The sequence below is a fragment of the Rhopalosiphum padi genome, chromosome 2 (genome assembly GCF_020882245.1).
Source record: "Rhopalosiphum padi isolate XX-2018 chromosome 2, ASM2088224v1, whole genome shotgun sequence".
In the NCBI taxonomy this organism is placed as follows: Eukaryota; Metazoa; Arthropoda; class Insecta; order Hemiptera; family Aphididae; genus Rhopalosiphum; species Rhopalosiphum padi.
Window position 1 is genome coordinate 41,067,245 of NC_083598.1, and position 23,222 is coordinate 41,090,466.

General features: G+C 25.8%; 2 protein-coding genes across 4 annotated transcripts; one reads left to right on the forward strand and one right to left on the reverse strand.

Annotated features, from left to right (window-relative positions):
• Positions 1–3,847: 3,847 nt before the first annotated feature.
• Positions 3,848–9,325, forward strand: LOC132922202 (KICSTOR subunit 2-like). 3 transcript variants are annotated; one of them, XM_060985588.1, is made up of 8 exons: positions 3,848–4,436; positions 4,514–4,660; positions 4,732–5,000; positions 5,917–6,055; positions 7,462–7,649; positions 7,787–7,943; positions 8,009–8,098; positions 9,047–9,325. In XM_060985588.1, exons 1-8 carry the CDS (start codon positions 4,353–4,355, stop codon positions 9,197–9,199), a joined length of 1,227 nt encoding a protein of 408 aa, XP_060841571.1. In that variant the 5' UTR covers positions 3,848–4,352; the 3' UTR covers positions 9,200–9,325. The 3 variants fall into 3 exon arrangements, with proteins under 3 accessions (XP_060841571.1, XP_060841574.1, XP_060841572.1); XM_060985591.1 differs by having other exon boundaries at positions 3,849–4,458; XM_060985589.1 differs by having other exon boundaries at positions 3,849–4,436; positions 4,499–4,660.
• Positions 9,326–9,468: 143 nt separating this feature from the next.
• LOC132922203 (platelet-activating factor acetylhydrolase-like) lies at positions 9,469–21,351 on the reverse strand. The gene is made up of 9 exons (XM_060985592.1): positions 21,198–21,351; positions 16,110–16,213; positions 14,005–14,122; positions 12,146–12,311; positions 10,833–10,965; positions 10,643–10,756; positions 10,273–10,364; positions 9,781–10,094; positions 9,469–9,700 (listed from the first exon to the last, which is right to left on the reverse strand). The coding sequence occupies exons 1-9, from the start codon at positions 21,241–21,243 to the stop codon at positions 9,579–9,581; spliced, it is 1,209 nt and encodes a 402-aa protein (XP_060841575.1). The 5' UTR covers positions 21,244–21,351; the 3' UTR covers positions 9,469–9,578.
• Positions 21,352–23,222: the final 1,871 nt, after the last annotated feature.

Sequence of the window (23,222 nt, forward strand, 5' to 3'; positions counted from 1 at the left end):
AATTTTAATCCAAATTTCCTAATAGTTTTTAAAGGCCAAATGTAATTTGAACAAGAGGACATAGGAACAAAGTTTTCATCTACTGGAACAAATATCATTGGAATTTGTAATAAGATGTTCATTGGATTTTAACAATATGTATCGAAACAGATGTGTGTAAAAAAAATTCACTTGAACGTCTAGAACAAATATAGAAGCAACAATTTTGGAATAAGCTTTTGTTCCAATAAATATTAAATAATAATTCGTAAAAATTCGTAAAAATTCTAACTTTAGACGCTTATAAAACAATTTTGAAGGTATATTCTTAATTAAGATATAAAAAACTTATGAGGAACATTATATTAAATGTTCAAGCTTTTTACTCAAAAAAGACGTTTATCGTGCAAAAAAAAACTAATGGCTTACATATTTATAAAATTTGGAATTCAAATAATAATTCATAAATAAATAAATATTATATATTTAGAAACTACATATATAATATTTATTCATCTACATTGTAGATATAATGTCCTGTGAAAATTTACCCATTGTGATATCTCTTGAAATAATGTAGATACATATCATTATTATTATTATCATAATTATTTTTTTCGGTTTTTCCTTAAAGACTCGTCGGTACAAGGACTACAAGTAGTTTATATCATGACAAAATACATATTAATACATACATAATGTATTTTGTCATGGTTTATATTTTAATTTAATTTAATAATTTGGTAAAAAAATTAAAAAATTGTTTTTTTTAATTATTTTTATTAGTAAAAAACAAATGCATAAGTTTGAAAAATAAACTACTGATCTACAAAACATTCTTAAAACCTATCTGGACTTACGGTATTCAATTATGGGGTGCGGCAAAAAAATTGAATCTTAACAAAATATCACTTTACGTCAACTTACTAATGCTCCACCATACTACATTGACGGAAATCGGGAGGGGGGGCTTGAGGGGGATTAGCCCCCCCCCACAAACGGAAACGTTAACATTTGCATAAAAATAAACTACAAAATGGTAATCTTCGTTTTTTTAAATAATTAAATAAAAAACTATTTTTTTTAAATTTTTTACCAAATCATTTAATTAAATTAAAATATAAACTACTTGAAGTCCTTATATACCTCTGAGTCTCATAAAGAAAAAAAAATCATGATATTTCCATTGTTTCAGGAATTTTTGTGATGGTTAAATCCTCACGAGACACTGTAGCCTGTAGGTATATATTATATACTGATGTACTTAAATATATTATTAATTAATAATATTTTACATAATTGAAATACGTTGAATTCGGAAAAAAAAATATTGTAGAATAAAAGGTAATGACTATACTGAGCCAGCTATGGTCTTAATATTTTGTATTATTGTCCTAGTCCCCTAAAGGTTATATTGGTCCGCGTTATTATATTCATTAAATTATATAATGTCTAAATCAAGGGCTAGTTTTAACTTTATAGCGACGGGAGATGCGAATAGAAGTCATTTTTGTATTTAATCTACACATTCTACACAGATTGTGTTAATCGTATGATACACGTTTCGTTAGGAAATATATTAATATTATAATATGTTGCTGGGCGATACGCGCATATATTGTATTTTTTGAGTTTTCCTAATGTTTATTTTCACATAAAAAATATGCCTATAAAGAACGCGTCGCCGAGTCCGTTGTTCAATCTACGACCAAATATACGCATATAAATTATAGTCCCGTGATTTTTTAATCGCATATATAATTAAATCCTTGTACAATAAACGGCACCGACACTCGCCATGACAACTAGTATGACATATTATGTACGTACGCCACAGCCGGACCGTCGCGCGTAGGAGTGATCAGTGTTGGACATGTTCCAGAGCTAAGACGTATACATATCATATTATATAATATATTAATGATGATCATGCTTAAATCGTCGTCATTTATTTTGGTAATCGCGACTTTGGCCTGTTGCACTTCTTGGCGATCGGTCCACTGTTATTCCGAAGGGATGTTGGAAGAACTGCAAGAGATCGAAGTGTTCGTGCGATCCGTGTTGGCGGTCGCCAAACCGTACAATCTGGGAATCCCGGATAAACTGCCAGCGAGGGCGAACGCGTTCACGATAACGACCGACGGACCGCTGCCGGACGATATGCAACGATACCTGAAAGGCTTGTTGGCCGTCTCGTCAGCAGTGGACCGACGGACGTTGGTAGAGATGCTGCTGGACGACACGTTGATCATCGACGAGGATCAGGAATCGCACAGTGTGTTCGATCGGGTGCACGGTGGCCGGAAACCCGAACCGCAAGTGAAGAAGCCCATAGTGCGTATGCCGAAGAAAACATAAGATGTGCAGTGTGAGCCTGCCTATAGCGTGGGATCCCGGGTCCCAAATCTTACACGGTCGCATCGGACGCGCCACGTCTTCTTCGGCATATTATCTACGATTTTTTTTTATTTAAACTCGTTTGTTTTTAAAATGTGATATTTGCTCATTATAAATTAGAAAAAAAACAAAAGAACATTAATTGCTCAGCCTCTGGACATTCATCAACTATTATCTTAATTCCAAATACATTTCAAAATGATATTAACTAATAACTAGGTATCTATTTATCCAAATTAACTAGTATTGTATAATAAATAATAATTGATATTTTACCATTAACATATGTGTCCCATGTTTAGAAATCAATCTTTTTTATTGCATTTATTTAGTAATGATTTCAATGACACAACTTTCTTCTTAAGGTTTCTATTTTGCTGTTGTAAACATTTTTTTTTTGATTTCTGTAAATATCTACTTTTTATGAACATTAAACTATTGTTTCATCTTTTAGGTGTACTAAAATATTCTTCAATAAAATCGCCTATATACCTATCGAAGATTCGAAGATAAAATAATTGTATTTTCATTGCGGGTGTAAATAAACCACTAAAAAAACCACACTTTATATAATATAGTATATAGAATCTAGCTAATAATGATAATATAGCTAGGTATACCTCAAAAATTCCATGGAAGATGGTTGAAAATTTCAATTTGAAATATTGTATTGGACGAAGATGACAAATTATTTATTGGGCTTATATTATGTAGAATTTTAGTAGGTGTAGTATTATTACTCGAGGATTTAGTTGAACCCTCAAAACCCCCCCTAGGCACGCCCCTGAATAACCTGAATATTGTATACATATATTAGGTTATTTAGGTATGCAAAATAATAATTATTGAATACATTTGTATTACTACTTATTCATAAAAAACGTTGGTACAGCAGTGAGTTTTAAATCTTTAAATTTTGGGAACATTGGTAAATATGAATCTTCACTAAAATGCACAGAACATTTTTTAAAAGAAGGTTTAATTAAAATTTCATAAATTCTACTTATCTTGATCCATTTTTTCTTAAATCAAGTTTTTTGGGAAAACTTAAAACATAAAAAAATGTTTATAATAACTTAATATGCATAAAATTAAATAATTGATGATAACCATAAATAATAATTATTTTAAAAACACAAGCAGCCAAGCAGGTACTTACGAATGAAAGCTAATTTGAGATTGAGGGTTTTTGGTGGTTTTATTATTATAAAAAATACATTTAAAAACCTTTTTCAAAAATAAAACTAAAACTGTGTACTTAGTTACATTATACGTACAACATTTCATAATATAATTTCCATACCGCCAAAAAAATCGTTTCTGTTATCATATTTATTTTTCCCTCTTGCAAAAATGTTTTATTTTTTTATTGTTAAGAATCTTTATCTAATAACCTTGCTGTGATACTGCGATCATGAAGTATTGTCACAGAATATTCTATGGTATCTATTATTTTTTTAGATTGTAATCTGTCATTTGTAGTATTAATTTAATTGTTCTCAGGTTCTCTATAGAGAATAGAGGTAGATACTAGATTGTAGTACTGCAGTTCTATCCTACTACAACTGTAGTGACTATAAATAGTATAAATGATTATATTATATTAATAGTAGTATTAATGTATTATTATAGTCATGATATGAATGCATTACATAATACAGTAGCGCCAGTATCAACACACAATACACATTAGTAATGTATAATAATAATAATAATGTAATCATTAATCAGCTTTAAAAACATATGTATTACAGTATAATATACTTTGATATCTACTGTAAATAAAAAATATTTTAATTAATTTATTGGTTTATAGTTTTATACTAATAATTATTAAAATATAATTATTGTTGACATTGTTTGTTGATATTTTATTGTTTACTATTGAAGAACATTTTTTTATTCAATACCTAGCTGTAAATTATACTTGTAAGACGTAATAAAGTTTATTAAAGTATTATAATAATGATATAAACATGCCAAAATCTCAAGAAGAAATTGTTCGTTTATTTTTTAACTATTTATCAAAATCTAATTATGATGAAGCTAAAGAGTTTATGGTAATTTAATATTAGCCATTAGGTATATTGTATATAGTAGATAAATTACAAGAACTATTCAGTAATGTATTTTTCAGGAGAAACAGCGTTTAGTATTTTTAAACAATACTTGGCCCAAGGCAATGTTTGATATTCTATGTGATTTTGCTTTGGCCGAAAAGAATTATTATGATACCAATTTTGAGCCATCAAAAAATAAAATGCTTGAGCGAAAAGAAGATGAGGTACCTATTTATAATAATACGACATGACATATTATTGTGCTTATTGAATCTTCCATTTATTATCATTGTAGAACTACCTGGACTTTGTGTACAAGACTTTGTATCAAGACCTTGAAAAACTTCAGACTGAGGTTGATGATAACTATGTTATAAAACTTATGACTACACTTCTACAGTTTATATCCGTTAGACTCCAACTTCTTGAACTATATGATAAGTTGTATGAAATTGGATCATTAAATAGTTGGATTAATTTTAGTGAGCTATCTGAAACTGTTGAAAATATTCAGAATGATCTTAGTAATTTTTCACCTGTTGATCAAGTATTAAGAATTGTACGGTAAATAAACATTTTATTGTTAAATTTATAAATATAAATAAATAATGATAAGTAGATATTAGTTCAATATGTTTGCTTTCATATTTTATACATTTTACAAGTTTTAAAAATCAGCTAATTGAGCTTTTCATATTTTTTAAGTATTTTATTCAGTGGTAAATGTATGGGCAATGGGCATGCTTATTTAGTATAATTTACTATAATATTTTCTGTTTAGTCAAAATAAGTTATCTTCACATTTTTTTTATTTATAATGAAATCATTTTTTCTATAATAATATAAAATAATATATTTATAGTATTAAAGAGTATTAAAAATAGCAATATAAACCAATACGATAAAAGATTGTTATATATTTGAACATAAATAAAGCAAATTAATCATTGGAGAAGCGTAATTGAATGAATATGCCCTGGGTGGTTAGGACCACGGCTGGTAGTGAAGCAAGTTTTTGGAATAGTTGGTATTTTACAGCAATAACAAGCATTGTATAGTTTTTGTACATAGATATTGCATGCTCTAGCACTCTGCAAGTAACAATTATGATAAAATTATTATAAACAGTAAACACATAATATGAGTTTAACAGAAATAGATAAAATGTTTTTCATACATATGATTTTTTTGTTTAAATAATAATATATTATTGACGATAAAATCATTTTTGTATTTTTATTACTTATAGTTTTATTCTTAAGCATGCTTATGCACAGGATAGTTGCCATTAATTATATTTATAATATGGTAATAGTAACAACTTATCCATATTGTCTAAAGTCAAAATATGAATAACAGTTGCCTATAATATAAATATATTATGTATAAACTAACTATATTAGAAACATTGATCACACATATTGTTTTAATATCCTTTGAATACCTATTTAATCTATGAACATAAAATATATTTTTACAGTTATGAACTGGATTGTATTCAACATTTATTCAAGTGTCATGAGCATTTAGGGGAATGGTCATATTTTGATTCGTTGATTAGCTTAAAGGAAAGTAGCGATGCATTTATCTTGTGGGAAAAATGTTATCAAAACAAAGAGGTAATAATGTTATATTAATCAAAAATAATATAAATGTTGCATTAGATGTGTCCATTGCTCAGGGGTATGCTAGATGTCCCATTTATAAACCCTTGAAGGGAATTCAAATATTACTAAGGTAGGATAAACCATGATGAAATCTTAGTATAACAAAATGGTAGCATAATGTAGTTATAAGTAACTATGGAGATAGGTGAATATCATGGCAATCACTCGTGAAAAATAAAATTTTAGTTATTATTGATTTATCGAAAATGTAATGTTTAAGTGCTATGAAGAGTTATTTCAATTAAACAGTAGAACTTGGTAGTCAATATCAGATGGACAATCAAATTATGAAAGATATTTTAATTAAAAATTGATTTGGTAGTTCATGGGCGTAACTAGGATTTAATAGTTACATGGGCTAGAGTCCTAAAAACCAAAGTTAAAGATAATTTGAAGGCTAATTGAGGCTAAATAGTAAAACCTTATAGAGGGCAAAATAAAAATACAAGAGGGCTAAGCCCCCTAGTTATACCGATGTGATAGTTAAAATTTAGGATGTGATAAGTTAAAATCATTCTAACCAAATCAATTTCATCGGGAATGTATAAATCTGATAAGGATAATAATATAATAATAATAATAATAATATATTGCTTTGCCACTTACTAAAAAGTGTTGTGAACTTAGTATAGATTAGTAAAATCTAAATTAGATGTATGACTGTATTTTATACAGGAATTTTGGACAAATAAAAAATATTTAATATATATATTTTTGGACATTGTTGTTTATATCAAAAATACATTTTCAATTTTCTTCAATTACCTATATTAAGTTGGCTAATTGTGTACATTTTTTCTTAGATCATTTAATATTTATAAATTTAAAATTTTGTTTTCAAGAAATATCCTTGTAAATAGATATTGAACAAGTTCTACTAATTAGTCAAATTAGTTTAAATCCTTTTTACCAGTAAAATGTCAACTTGAATTTAATAGTCAATTAATATTTTATTATTAAAGATAATCCAAAAAAATTACTCACGAATGACAATAAAATATAAATTGTGTTTTTATTATTACACTTTTTTATTTTTATTTAGGTTGAAGGACCTAAAGGTTTTTCTTTGCATACTCAGTAAAGTATATATAGACTGTGCATATCTGTGTACAAGTTAGGTTGAGTTTTAAGAATTGTCTTAGTGTTTGGTATACGTAGAATAAGTATTCTGTGGTATACAATCAATTGATGACTGACCACTGCTATACTGCTGTATAGTATACATCATAAGTTTGAACTTAAAAATTGAAATTATTATATATATTTATTTTATTATTAAAAATTTAAACATACTTTAATAATTAAATGCATAGTAGAATTCATAATTTATGTGCCTTGACTTTTAATTTTGATTTTAGGCCTGGAGATTTGGCTCGTTGTTTATGAGCAAAAGCACTTTACCTCCATTGCTTTTATGGTTCAAAAGATTCAAACACATGACAATTTCTAAATTTATGTTATATTTTTACGGAATACTTGTACGACAATCATCGTTGCGTGAAGTTAAGAATACGAGTGAAACCAAAAATTTACATTTTTTTACAAAGTAGGTTCCTACAGCTTAAAATTATTTATTTTTTATTATTCATAGTTAAACTAGACTAAATAATTGTATATAAATATAATATGTTAATCAATAGTATAAAAAATGTGTAGAACCACTGATTGTTTTTGTACTTAAAGGATGCAACAATTAAAGCAGAAGGCAGAGGCTTTATCTGCGATGTTAGTGTTTGAATCACCTGATTATGTTACTGATGATGACTCTTCTAATGGAAGTCAATCTATTGTTAAAATGGATCCATTTATTAAGTATAAAATTATAATAAGTTATCCAAAGGTATTCAAATAAAATATGTTTAATCGCTTATTGAATTATTGGTTATTATTAAATATTTATTGTAGGTTCCAGTTAAATTTGATGTGGTAGAAAAGATGAAAATTAATGAAGAAGAACACTCAGTAAATAAAATTGAAATAATTACAGATGAAAATGTAAGTTAATGAGCTCTTCAATAATGTTATTACTTATTAGTTATTACCATATAAATAGTAAAAAATGAAATATAATGTTCTATGTTTTATGTAATTATAAATCATAGTATAGATGGGAGAATGTGTTATCACCATGGCTCGGATTTTATATCATTTGCTAATTATTATAGGATACAGATAAAATAGCAGAGTGAGCTATAAATTTGATTTATGCACCAGGGACTCCAAATATGAAATTTTATAATGCTATTACGCTGTTGCATATTTGAAGTATTTTAGATTTTTAGTGATATTTTTTGCTAATTTGCATAATATAACGTTTTATTTTGTATTTTCATAAATGTAGTTTATATTATATGGTACATATGAAAATTATAAAAATGTCATTTATTTTAATTTTTTTTTTTTAATACATATGATAAATACCCACATTTTTGTTCATATTAAAGTCTATTTTTAAATAGTCCGGCGTATTGGCCTATTGAGCAGTAATTAATAATTATGACTCATTATCAGCTGTATAGCTTGTATCTATCTTTTTAATTATGAACAGAATACATTTTTATATTTGCTATTTTTCATTTTTCATATTATAGCGCATATTTCATTTATTTTTAGTGCTATAAAATCCGAGCCCTGGTTATCATCAAATCAAAAACACAAATCAAATGTTTTATTATTATTTATTATTTTACAGTTTAAAGATTATAAATATTTTTACCTTAAAATTTAAGAGATATCTAAAATATATAAAAAAAATTACAATACCAATAGTTTCCTACTTTGCTGAAAATATAAAATACATTTTATAATTAAAAAAAAAAAATCACTAAATAAGTATCTATTTTTTTAAATTTATACTATATTTAAACTTATCAACATAAAGTTAATTAAACTACAGTAATACTAATTTATTGAAACAAGGTAATTTTTATTTTTTTTTTTCAGGTTACTTATATGATAATGAGAGTAGACTTGAAAATACTTTTTATTATGTGTTTTAATGGTAAGCCTAAAAATGAAGAAAGGGAGAAAGCAAGCACATTAGAATTTGTTTCAATGCTTCGATGTCATAAATATTTCACTTCTGTTAATAGATAGATACAAATCTTTACAAAGATTATTTTTACTTTTAATTTCTTATTACTTTATAATTTATTAATATTTAAGGTTTGATGTTTATTTACTTAACTATTAAAGCATTTGAATACAGATTTTATTTTGCCATTTTTCATCTTTTATATTTCCTTTTTTTTAAATTAAAAACGTCACATACTTGTCGTATACTTGACAGTATAGCTGGTTAGGCAAACTTTTTTATTAGATGATGTACTCTATTTAAAATTACATACAGTTAAAAATGAATATATATTACTCATCATATTTTAGAAATTATGTTTCTGATAATGATAATGATATTATGTTATTAAAAAAAAAAAAACAGTTAATTGTTATTTTTCTTCTATAAATTTTAAAATGTTCACCAAGGAAAAACAGTTAATTTTCTTTTAACCCTTTTTGTGTAACTAATAATGTCTTCTACTAAGTTGTCAGAATGTTCTTCTATAAATATTTGAGTATTTTCAGAATTTGTTGGGCAACCTGTAGAAAACAAGTATAAGATAGGTATATTAAAAAAACATAACACCTACTTTTAAATAACTATGAATATGGATACGCACCAATTGTGTTGTGTAAAAATTGTACTACTAGACTACTTTGTAGATTTAATGCTGTTTTAGCATTTAACTTCTTCAACATTTTCAAGTCCAACCAGTAACCATGCATGAAAGCTGTATCTGTGAGACTTTCGTGAGTAGTTTTCTTCAAAGTGTATAGTTTCCGAATACCTTTGGAATGTAAATACTGACAAATCAAATTTAAATTTGCTGGTATTTGGAAAGTATGAGTGTTGACAAATAATATTGGTTCTTCAATGTTTAAAAATGGCTCTGATTTTAACGGAAATATCCAACCATCGAGAATTATAGCTACTCTATATTTAAACATACAATATGTTTTGATATTTTAAACTCTAGAATAATATGATGTGTATTGTGTAGTTATGTAACATGTAAATAAGTAAATGTCTTATGGTGAGTTATGATTTAAAAAAACTTGAATATAAATTAAAATATTATATTTCATTTGTATTTTTTAGTAAAAATACTTACCGATAACGACTGTCATGACTTATATTATATATTGCAGTTGCTCCACCAAATGAAAATCCAGATGATATTATTTTGTTGACATTGATCTTTCTCTAATTACACACAAATTACAGAATAAATACTCAATAAAATATTATATACGATATGCTTTTCAAATTAAAATAATAATAATATAGGGGAGTAAATTTGTGTTGGTATGGGTATTTATAATGCTGTAGGTGCTTACATAGTAGACATAGCTAGCTGTATATTAGGTAAACAACTACAACATGTATAAAATGCTATAAAAAATAAATACAGATAAGTTTTACTAGTACAGTAATACCTCCTACTTATATACTATAATATGGTATTATGGTACAGTACTTACATTGAATTGATTCAAATCAAACGATGACTTGAGTACGTTCTTCACAGAAACGCCTGCATTGATATCTAAAAATGTATTCAGAAGTTTGGTGCATTCTTTATGTCGAAATTTCATCTAAATGGATATACCGTCGAATTATGTTTTAGTTAGAAAATATGTACGAGTAAAATGATTTAAAATGTAGTATTACTTGGTTATTTGTCATGGTATACGTATCAGAGTTGTATGTTTTATGAAAATGTCGATAATGGATCCATGTGGGTTTGTCCTGCTCAGCGCTTTTCGGAGAATCATAATAAAACGTAACAGGCGATGATTTGTCTCTAACTCAGGATAACATGTCACATAGTTAAACATAATTTATTGCAACAATAATATAAATGTTATTACTATTTTATAATAGGTACCTAGGCATATGGCTATATTCAAATTGTGGCAAGGGTAAAAGTAAACTTATCTAAACTTAATATGATTACATGCAAATAAATAAAATAAATATATTCATTCATTATTATTGCAATAAATTGTAAGATTTAAGTTTTCAGAAAACTACTTAAGATAATGATATAAAAAAAATAAAAATTGAAACATTTTTAAAAATCTAGCTTTTTCATACAAACACTTATTATATCTATTAATGTTATAATTTTAGATAGTTACTTTAAAAGTGGATTTTTAATTTAATTTTTTTTTGATTACATATTATTGTAGTAGATATGTTCTGATCTTTAACATTAAGGGAGGTTTTTAATAGAAAATTGAATCTAATAGTAATTTGTATTTTGAGTAGTCAATAGTAGAAATTTTTAATTGTTTAACAAGATAATTAGGAAAAAATAATATTATATTAGCAGTACCTAAAAAGTATAAAGCTTTTTTTTTAAAAAATTGAAGTACCTAGGTAAGTATAGGTACCAATCGATTTATATTATAGACATTTAAAATTTTTAGTTAAAAAATATTGAATATTTTCTATAAACATTTGAATTTATTTTTAATACATATATATTATGATTTATGACCAGCTGTCTCCGTTTATAAACGTATAGGTATAATGATAAATACTAGTAAATTCAAATTTAACATAACTCTGATTACTAACTACCAGTGATCTCAGGCACGTATACAAAAAAAAACTTCGTTGGGAAGGAGGGGGTTTATAAAATATAGCAATACAAATTGTGCCGCAACATAATAAAACAATTTTTCCTCGTTATTCGACATTTTTTCCTGGGGAGGGGGGAGGTTGAACCCCCCTCATTGTATACGTGCCTGAGTGATCTATATTAAACAAACATCACGAATATTCAACTTCTGATTTAGAGAAGAGCAATTATTTTTTTTAAAACAAAAATAAATATACTTTGTAATAAGTGTTTACTGCTAGGTATATGAATCACCTAACCCACAAAAATCCCCAAGTATACTTCACTTAAAAAAAATTGTTCTTGAACTTTTAACATTATTATTTAATAATACTTTACTATAATTTTTATAACTAACCTGTGTTCAATGGCAGCGACTATAAATCCGTATGACGCTAAAGTGTTGCAAAAATGTGAGCAAACGAATCTTGTGGCTGCGTAACCATGTGAAAATAAGACAAAGGGATACGATTCTTCTTTGTCCGATATTGGCGCATCACTAATGGTTGGTATGTAATAAGGTGCTGTAATGAAAAAAAATTAATAGTATTATTATGATGTAGTTTTTCAAAATGGTTTTTATTTATATTTTCATTATACGAACTTATGAAGAATCTTGTATAAAATGTTAAGACTATGTGGTTTTAATCAAACATGTTATTAGTTCTTAAGTAAAATATAATTTTCGTAATTTTTATGAATTTTGTAAAATATTTGAAATTTATATGCTTAGGCACATTTAATATTTTTTAAATGTGGTAAGAACAATTTATTACGGACCATATTTTATTATTATTTAAATAATTTAAAATTTTAATATATTTATATAAATAACATAAAAAAGCCAAAATACTTAAAAGTTTTGTCATGTCTATAGAAAATACGAAAAAAATACTTAAGATTTATTCTACTATAATTTCCTATACAGTAATAAACAAAAAAAAATAAGAATCTAAAATATTTGCATGGGAATAAATATTTTTAAAATTATTACCTATTATTATTATCAGTAGGTAGGTATATAGTTTTAAGCTGCGAAAAAAATATATATTTTAGTTACCTATTTAATTATTTTACATGCCACTATCATTATTTTAAAATATTTATTTGTATAAAAGCTTATCATTAACCATTGTATATCGTTTTTATACTTTTTAAAGATTCTGTTGTAAATAGCAAATACTTGTTTATTATTGTGCTCGTATAACGCACACTAAAATGTTTAAAAATTTAAACTTATTTTTTGATTAATTGATTACTAGTTTAAGTGATTGGGTATAATATATTTTATAACAGTATCGGGAATTTTATGAAACGAGTTACAAATTATAATGTAATATAACTAGTATTTAATTTTGAATAATTAACGATTAAAACATAACTTGTAAAATGCGAAAAAAAAATATTCATTTATTTCTATTATGTATTAATACTCACAAAAAAATGGTTAGTGTTTTCATTTATTATATAATAATTAAAATTAACTAATACATTTTTCTTAAGTATTGTAAATTTTTTTAAGCGGAATTGTCTTTAAACCCTAAAATGTTTAGAGCGCTGCCTTTTTTTGTGTGCCATGTTATCTCTCTCTGGTGTCTGGACACCGGATAGCCTTTGGACTGCTTCACGATGCCGTCTGGCGAATAAACAGGCCCTGAGAAACCCTTATCAATATCTTTTGTGAAACGTATCCCCTTTCTCCTGCGGAACATAGGAATGGCTTAGCCAGATAAACCTACCTATACATTTTGCATTTACCCCCATTTTTTTTCATTAGCACCTCGTGAAAAATAGTGAAAATAGAACCTAGTTTTTAATTATTATTGAGAAAATGAAACTTATCTATGACGATATAAAAATCGTATAGATTGTAAAATGTGTCTCGGTTAAAAATAAATATCGTGTCCGATTTAATTTAATTTACGCGTTCAATTTAACGATTAATCACACTCGAATATAAAAGTGTAACAACAACAATGTTATACTATGATTATTATTTAAATATTTAAATTATTTAAAAATATACCTAGTAAGATTTTTTTTAAGCATTAATAAGAAGATCAATTTTACCATCTACCAGAAATAAATCTTAGTGTTGAAGCATTTCTTGAAGTTTTTAGAAGAAAACTATTTGAGTTACATTAAAAAAAAAAAAAAATTGTTTATTAATAAATCGTAATTTTACACGCGAATAATATCATAAAATTAAATTGTTACCTTGGCCAAGGATTGGTGGAAAATATTTGAATATGAAATAAGGTACATGAAGAGCATTGGCAAATTGTTTCATATAAATTTCATTTGGAACCCACGGAATCCATTTATCTGAGTATTTCTATAATTAATAATAAAAATAATATGCATATATATATATATATATAATAGGTAATATTATATTATATTCACAATGAACTTTGATTAATCCGATTAACTTAAAATTGAAAAATATATTATTTCAGTTATGTGGACCTCGTACCCCTAGTGTTGACTTCACCGTATTATGCATAATTGCATAACATATCAAATAAATTTACGTTTATACTAAATACTCCATTTTATTGTATATTATAGTATTAGAGTAAATTAACTAATTATAAACTTTTAAGATTAGAATAATATTATCTATATGTTTTCTTATCGTTTTTATATTTTAATTATAAAGAGAAATATAAGTATGTAAGAATATTATAATTAATAACTAATAAGTATGAAAAAATGCTAATAAACTTTATAACATTTTTATTTTAATATATAGGTAATTTGTTTTTACTTTAGATTTGTTTATATTATATATACTAAATAGTATTATACTTATACATGTTTAAGTGTGTATGTACATAATAGTGTAAAACTATAAAAGTATCTATATGATACGTTTTGCATTCAACATTTTTACTCGACTGTGTAAAGCGTATGTATTTCGCTTTTTTTTATTAAACTGTATAAAGTGACCTAGAACTACCATTAAGTCTTCCAAACATAATTTTGAGTTATACAACTCATGTTGCCATGTTGGTAAACTTCCGTGTTTTTGTTATTCATAAATCGGTATACAATAAAAATAAACAACATTTTAAATGTTTACTCAGGTATTGTTTTAAAATAAAATAAGGATGAAGAATAAACAAGTTCCTTTGAGTGTATAGTATTTTTTAATTGCTTAATTTGATAGATCAATAAATAATATGATTTACGTATTAGTGTTTTAATCTAGAACTTACAGGCCACAACTTTGATTGCGCAGAAAGTAATGAATTTTATTTAAATGCGCAACTGAAATATAAATAACAAGATTATTTTGTCAAGTCTTTAAGACTTACATATGCCTATATGGCTATTGACTATATACAATCTTTAAATATTAAGTATTTATACGTTTAAGGTATATAACTTGATAATTAGACGGTTAAATCTATCAAATATTTCCAAGTATCGAAACATTTAAAACAAAAAGATTTAACAATAATTAAAATAGTTAAAATAGTAGTTGTAATTTGAGTTTTAAAAGTGTTAGCAAGTCTTAACTGTTAAATAATTCGTTAAAAATGATTATTTCATAGTAATGAAAAAATTATCTCATTAAATAAAAACGTAAAGTTTACGAGTAACTAACAAAATATAATATATATACCTATTAATTGGGAATAATAATCATAATTATGTTTTCAAATGAAAACGTTTGTGTAGTATAGGTATACCTATCTAGTATTTATACTTTTCTAATAGACTTTAAGTAAAATAGTTTACTATTATTTATAATATATAAAGGTATTACAAATATGGGTTGGATTGATTTTCTTGAATAAATTAGATTGGTACATTTTGTTGATTTCAAATAATAGTTAACAATTTATAATATATTAAAAAATAAAAACAATTTAATTTAATTTAGTTTATTAAATGGATATCAGGCATTTGGTAATCGATTTTCCGCAAAACATATAGTATGATCCAACATTTAATAATTTATAATTTAATGTACGAAATGAGGAACGATGAATGTTTTAATCATTTACTATTTGACATATTCACTACAATAATATATCCAAAGATAACCAATATGCTTTTATGCTGTTTTTCATATTGTCATAGACGGCTTAATATAATTAAACATACTCCTTATAATCGATCTAATATCGATTATTGGTTGCTTTAATTTGTGCAATTAATTTTGCTATAAAAGTGAATTAAAAAAAAGAATATTTATGTATTTTTAATGTAGTTAATAGTTAATATCTAATGCACTTGCATTGGGTAAAATATATATTGGATTTATTATATGATAATATGGTATTTATAAACAACGATACTTTTATACTTACGTCCAATTGATCAGATGGAATGTTAGTTGGGTAAAATACCCTCGCAAAACATCCTTCTTCGGAATATTCTGTCATCAGTTCCATACATCCTGTGGCATATGGACCTAGATAACCGTAAATTATTTATTTATTAAGACATTTAACAGGCAGAATTCTTTTGAATATTTGATTAAACGTAATTAACTATAATTACAAAGAATAGATACAAACACAGCTTACAATGATTATAGGTTAATTTAACAAAATATAAACACTGAAACTTAGATTTAGAATCTCCGTTCCTCCACCCCTCCCAAACTCAAGCATTGGCAATACCTGTATAACTCTTACCAAGTGAGAAATAGTAAAAAGATCATCATTAGTTTTGGGAATGTATGAGAAAACCTTGATTTATATTAAAGCCAGTTCAATGTAATCATTTAATATTATTTAGTTATTAATATAATTAGTTGATTGATCAGTTTAGTCAATATAATTTATCAGTATTTATCAAAACCAATCCCTGATGTTGAAAAGGCTAGATGATCACTTTAGAATTTATTGGTTGTTGTTACTGATGTTCAAGATGGCTTGTACAAATTATGTGAGTGATTAAATTTAAAAATGAGAAAATTATGAAAAATATAAATTATTTTTTATTTATACAACTTTAGGTACAGAGTATGGTTTCTTAAAGCATTGATAAACATGAACAAAAATAGTTCCACGTGACGAAAATTTTGTTAATTTGAAGGGGTGCCAAAGAAAGTACGAGAGAAAAGGAAATTACTCTCCGAGAGGCTGCCGGGCATAACAGTATTACTGTCAAAAGTGTCATTTTAAAAAAAATGTAAAAATAATCGATGTGCTTGTTCAGCAGCTAAAAAATTATGTTATTCGAAGTGCCATAGTAGTTTATCTTGTGAAAATAAATAAAATATATTTGTATGATACTCGTAATAATACATGGTTTTGTTGATTTAAGTTATATTTTAATAAATAAATGAAGTATTACCCACATTGACAATTCATTAATTTATCAATTGTAGGTATTTTATACATTGCCTAGCCATTGTCAGCATTGTATTACCTAGGTAATTATTAATTAGTCATTATTAATCTTGACTAGCCATTATTGATAATGGCTGATTTCCGACATTGACGGTAACATGTAAATAAAATCAATAAATAAACGGACGTATTTGTTTATTTGATTATATTTGTGACTTATGAAATTCTGTTTAAAATATTTATATTGCATTAACTCAAGGTATTTTAAATACATAGATAAGTTTTTTAGTTTTAAAACCAAATTATCCAAGGATGATCGCACAAGTAAACAGTTTAAAGTTTTTAAGTTTGAGGTCTGTTTAAAATGTTTAGTATTCCTATCAATAAAACCTAACATTTAATAGATTTATGGTGAAACTTAAATAATACGAATACCTAAATATATAATAGATAAGTGTTATATTATGTGGTTGTAAAATAACCTATACAATATTATAATAAAATTAGACCACTATTTTTAGCTTAAAACTCCTCCCGAAATTAATTTACAGTTGCGGCCTTGATCGGGTATATTAATTCGCTATTATTAAATTTATGATTGAATATAATTGGATTTTTAGAATGGGTGGATGAAATTATTTTGCATTTATCAATGTTTAATTCAAGACAGTTCATACTCAAAACTCAAAGCGTAAATTTTGTTTTAATCTTGTAGTAACTCAGAATATAAAAATCATCGAATTGAACAAAATAATTAAGTATCGTGTGTTTCACTATTTCATCAATAGTTCACAACGAATTTATCATTTTTCGGATAAATTAAAATAGTACTAATTCTAAATTTAGTTGTGCAAATTCATCCTAATTGCGTGCTAAATATTGGCATGAAAAAATATTAAAAATGTTTATTAGGCGCGGCTGGCGCAATGCACATGATAGTTTGTACGGACTTGAAGAGATAATGCTTTACATTTTCTACGAAGTTCAGAAAAAGTGAAATAATTTTTGGAAGAAAGTTACTCAATTAAAATTTTTTTATATGCGTGTAATTTTAAATTTATACAATTTTGGAAGACAGGGTTTATCAAGATAAATACTTAATATTTTTATTGTATTTAGGATTAAGTTTAAGTTTAGAACATTTACATCAAATGTTATAAATTTTGAAATGGTAACTTCTAAACTCCTATTATTAATATTAGTTATAAATTCAAGTCCTGATAAAAATATACATATAATATCATCAAAATTACACGAATTAAAATTGCACATGATAGCAGTTAATGATTTAACTAGAATAATTGGAGTATATAAATTCCAAAGAAGGATAGTAATCGTTATACTCGTATGTTAGAGCGAGGAAAAAACTTTGAAGAATATTAACAATCAGACTATCAGAAAATATTAAATCGTTAATGGGGAAAACTTTAGACGTTGTATTAATGTAACCATTATAGTAACCAGATAAACAATAGATAATACCTACCCTATTAGATAAAGGATCATTAATGATTAATTGATTACAAAGCACTGGAAATATTGTACACCATGACTATAATGTGTATTTGAAGGCAACTAAACATAACATTATAACAACTTACAGTTATTATAATTTAATAAGAAAAAAAATAAAATCTATACCAATAACACTTTCTGTACATTTTTAAAGTATTCTAATGCAACTGTATATTTACGATTTAAACTAATAAAACTCCACTACCCCTGACTTCATGATTAGACATACTCGATTAGTTCATAAAAAATATTATAATTGATAAGTCCTAATTTTTTATCACTAAAATTATTACTTTAGTTTTAGATAAAAATAATAAATCTCAATCTAGAGAAGTAAGTGGATTATGAAAATAAATTAGTTTGGTCTTCAAGCCTTTTACATTTTAGTAACAAATATGTTAATTTAAAACATTTTTAGAATTATATACATTATATTAACACATTTTTGCATAATTGTTTGTAGTTTGGTGCTCTTTTTAAACAATTGTATAGCCAAATTGATTTCACTATTGGATGCCAATTCCTCTCAGTTTCTTCATAATATTATGGTCTCCTTGACATTGAGTACGGTCTGAGTTTAAATAAATTGATGGGTATTAGGATGCGAGTTTCTCTTTGGTGTTTATAATATTATAAACATCTCTAATATAGGATTTAGCGTATAGTTAATAGAGACCTTGGTTTTACGTTGTTGTTAATAATGAGCAGTGATTGATACGAATGTCCTTGGTTGGTATCTGCATCGTATTATTAGACACCTACCGAATTAGGTTGTTATTTTCCTAATCGCGATCGTGAGTATGAGCATTACGATACGAACATCGGACATTCTTACTAACATCACTCTTGGTTACATTACATTGTTTAAGATTTACTTGTTTATTTTATTATTATAAATTCGTTACAGTTAGTACGTGGAAATGGGTAATTTCCTCAAGCCCCTCAAGTTCTACAAGTAATTTCTTAGTTATTAATTTTTAGTCAGGAAATTCCTTTAAATGTTGATTATAATATGCAAAAGTATTTTAATGATTTATTTTTAATCGTAAGACATTTAATTTTACGCCTTTACGGTAGTCCTGACTCCCGAGTATTTACCTAAACCGTTTTTTGAACAACTATCACATTTTATCGGATAGGTTATCGGTTATCTGATTTTATTCTACAAATCAAGCAGACAAAAATCGTTAAGTTTACAAGTAGGAAAAATTTAAAATAAATTAGATCGTAAAAAAATAAATTAATACCGGTGGGCGGTGACTTAATTAAACAGCTGAAAAAAGATTAGCGAATAACGCGTATTATGCTGTATTTTTTGAAATAAAAGTTTCTTTCGTTTATTTAAAATTCAACAGATTTCAAAATTGTTTTTTTCTCCATATTACAAATAAATAGTTATACAAAATGGTTATTTTCGAATTTTCAAAAATAATTTGAGGGATTTTAGTTTTATTTTAGATCATTGTAAAAGGTATGCTGTAGTCATATATTGCATTGAAAAAACTGCACTACAATATTTGCATTATTCTTCGAAATACAGCTACTGACTTTCCAATTATTTATATACTATATAATACTATAATGTTTATTAATACTTTAATATTTATATAATATACAATATGCATATCAATATTAATGAATTCTTTTTTTTGAGTATCGAGGAACTCATTGGCCACTTTATTGTATCACCTTTATGTATAGAGGTAGAATGTGTTGAACGTATAGTGGTAAAGTGCTATCGAAGCTCATTTATATTTAGTATTTAATAATTTGTTTGTAATCCTAACCCAGGGCCGTCCCTAGAGCAGGATGAGCATGGCCCTCGCGCTCTCATCACAGACCACAATTGGACAGGCCCCGCTTTCATAGATACAATAAAAAAGTCAAGTTGATGAGCAAAAAAAAAATGTGTGAACAATTTTTTTCATGTAAAACTGTAAAAGAAAAGAGTCACTAACTTAGCTATAATCTCTGTAGAAAAAGAAATTGCTGACCTATTAAAATATGATGATATTATTGATCAATTCGCGGATTTAAAAAGTAGAAAAGTTAATTTTTAATTCATTTTCATATTGTACCTGTTACTATATTTTATATTTAGTTTCTTATTTTGTTAATATTATTATTTATTATATTAAGTTTGAATATATGAAATGTTGCGTTATTAATTAATTTATTCATATTTATATCGTTGTAGCTTTATAGGTGCAAGATACTATATTTGTTAAGACTATATATACCCACATTTGAGTTTCAAATTTGGGGAATTATATATGCAACTGACGCGCGATAGTGACATTTTAGACATTTTAGGCCCAGAAAATCACCGGAGCGGCTCTGTCCTAACCAGTCTTGGAACAGTAATATTCACATATTTATATTTTGGGCATAGGAGCTAGTAATATTATTCAAATTTCCAGATTGTCATTTTAATCATAACCTATACTAATGTAATTAAAATAAAATAATAAGTAAATAGGTACGTATGATAAATTGATAACTATAATAATAATAATATAATCTATAGATTGGCAATACTGTTTTTTAAATTAATACAAATTATATTCAATCAAAAATTTGTACCTGTTGGATAAGGTATGTGAAGCTTTTTTGATCGTTCATTATTCATCGCCAACGTATTTGCACAGCTTAAAAAATACCGAATATTTTAACCACTGCAGTAGGGTCAGCACGTACTTGCACGTATGAAGCTTAACATTAACGAAATTGGTGAACTGACAGTTTTGCTACACGTTATATAAGACTTAACTCAACGCATAATTTTTCGTGGGGATATGTATTATGTAATATGCATTATAGTTATTTACTAAATTATATGTTTAATGTCTTAATGATATACTCGTACTTACATTGTATAATATGGAAGTAGTAATAAGTACCTACTACGTATACCATAATAATAAAACATTTTTTTCAATTAATAATAGTTTATTTTTACTGCTCTTAAAATTTAAAATTTTCATTATAAAATATTACAATACGATAGCAGGTAAATAAAATGCGAATAAAGTTAGTAAAAGTTATTTACGATTTGCACCCATTATAATATTATTAAGGGGATTTAATATTGATCGTTTTTTAGGAGTTCAATATAGGCAATTTTCTTAATGTATAAGTGCGGCTCGTGAAATGTGTACCTATATAACAAGTGATAATTCATAATGTTTGTTTCCATACACCGATATAATATACCATGTCAATTAATATTGACATGATAATAATGTGATCAAAATAATTACTTAAATAAATATTTCATCATCCAATAAATAATAATATAATATAACACATTTTTGCAATCATTGTGATTGTGAATATATATTATTATTTAGTAAATTAGCATATAATATTGGCCACTTTATATTTACGTACTGAATTTATATTTAATTTTTTTTTTTAATAATACGATTAATAGGAAGATGGACAATCGACCGACAATAATATATTTGTAGTATTGTAGTAATTTAATTTCACTTTTAATTTAAATTCTTATTTTAAAAATCTTCCCTTAGTTAATATTAAAAATAAATATTTAAATATGATTTAAAGCACCTAAATATTATAATAAATATAAAATATTGTTGACATTTTAGAAAATTAACACTTGTGTCTAGTTAAGACTAAAAATAATGCGGGTTACACCGAAATTATCGGAGATTATAACGTTATAATACAGAAATAAATCGGTTATGATGAAATGATGCGCCGTCCAGATACATTGTATAATGTTTTTATCTAATCGATACATTTTATCACGTGACAACGAGCACTCAATTGACATGGAGCTTTCTTTTATTCAACTGTGTAAATTTAGTTGAGCCGTCGAAGATACACGCAGTATTTTTGCGTATTTTATATACTATATAGGAAAATGGAGGAATTTTGTTTTTAATATTGTCTCGTCACAACAATAAGGCCGATAAAAATGAGTTGTCAAAGAGTATTTAATGGTAAAAGACTAAAAGCATTGATTATAAATACTAAATAAATAGTATTTATAATCAATGGTAATTTTGTCTTATAACTTTACTTTTTATAATTTTACTCTTTTTGTCAATAAAATAGATGTGAGTACGAAAATTAGTGTAAGTAGCAGCCTCAGTAATATTATTTTCTTTTTTAAATAAAAATTGTTGTGATTTAAAATTATTTTGAATCGACTATAATTTTCTAGTAAGTTTGGAAAAAGTTATCAAAAATAAAAGAGACTGATGAAAGAAAGTGATTATTTTCTTGCATTTTTTATATTTCGCATTATTTTCATTTAGAATGTCATGATATATTATACTTGAGAATATTATTAACTAAAGAAATTTTAACGAAAGATAATACACTGATTTATACTCTACATACACTATAAATAAAATTATCAGCTAAAGATACTATCTAAAATAGTATAATATAACAAAAATAATAAATGTAATTAAATAAAAAGTTTTGGTAGGTTTAAAAAACCATTAAATGTCACAATAAATACATTGCAATGATATAATATTATTCACAGTATTCCAATGGCAGCTCGTGGTGTTAAAAATAGGTGGTGCATAAGTGCACAAAATAATAATTAACAAGCATTGTCTATGATATAAC

Coding starts and splice junctions, on each gene's coding strand:
- LOC132922202 (XM_060985588.1), top strand. CDS start 4,353: ATGCCAAAATCTCAAGAAGAAATTGTTCGTTTATTTTTTAACTATTTA. Junction 4,437..4,513: donor ATGAAGCTAAAGAGTTTATG/GTAATTTAATAT, acceptor TGTATTTTTCAG/GAGAAACAGCGTTTAGTATT. Junction 7,650..7,786: donor AATTTACATTTTTTTACAAA/GTAGGTTCCTAC, acceptor TTGTACTTAAAG/GATGCAACAATTAAAGCAGA.
- LOC132922203 (XM_060985592.1), bottom strand. CDS start 21,243: ATGAATAATGAACGATCAAAAAAGCTTCACATACCTTATCCAACAG. Junction 10,365..10,642: donor TTGATTTGAATCAATTCAAT/GTAAGTACTGTA, acceptor GTGTGTAATTAG/AGAAAGATCAATGTCAACAA. Junction 10,095..10,272: donor AGTCATGACAGTCGTTATCG/GTAAGTATTTTT, acceptor GTTTAAATATAG/AGTAGCTATAATTCTCGATG.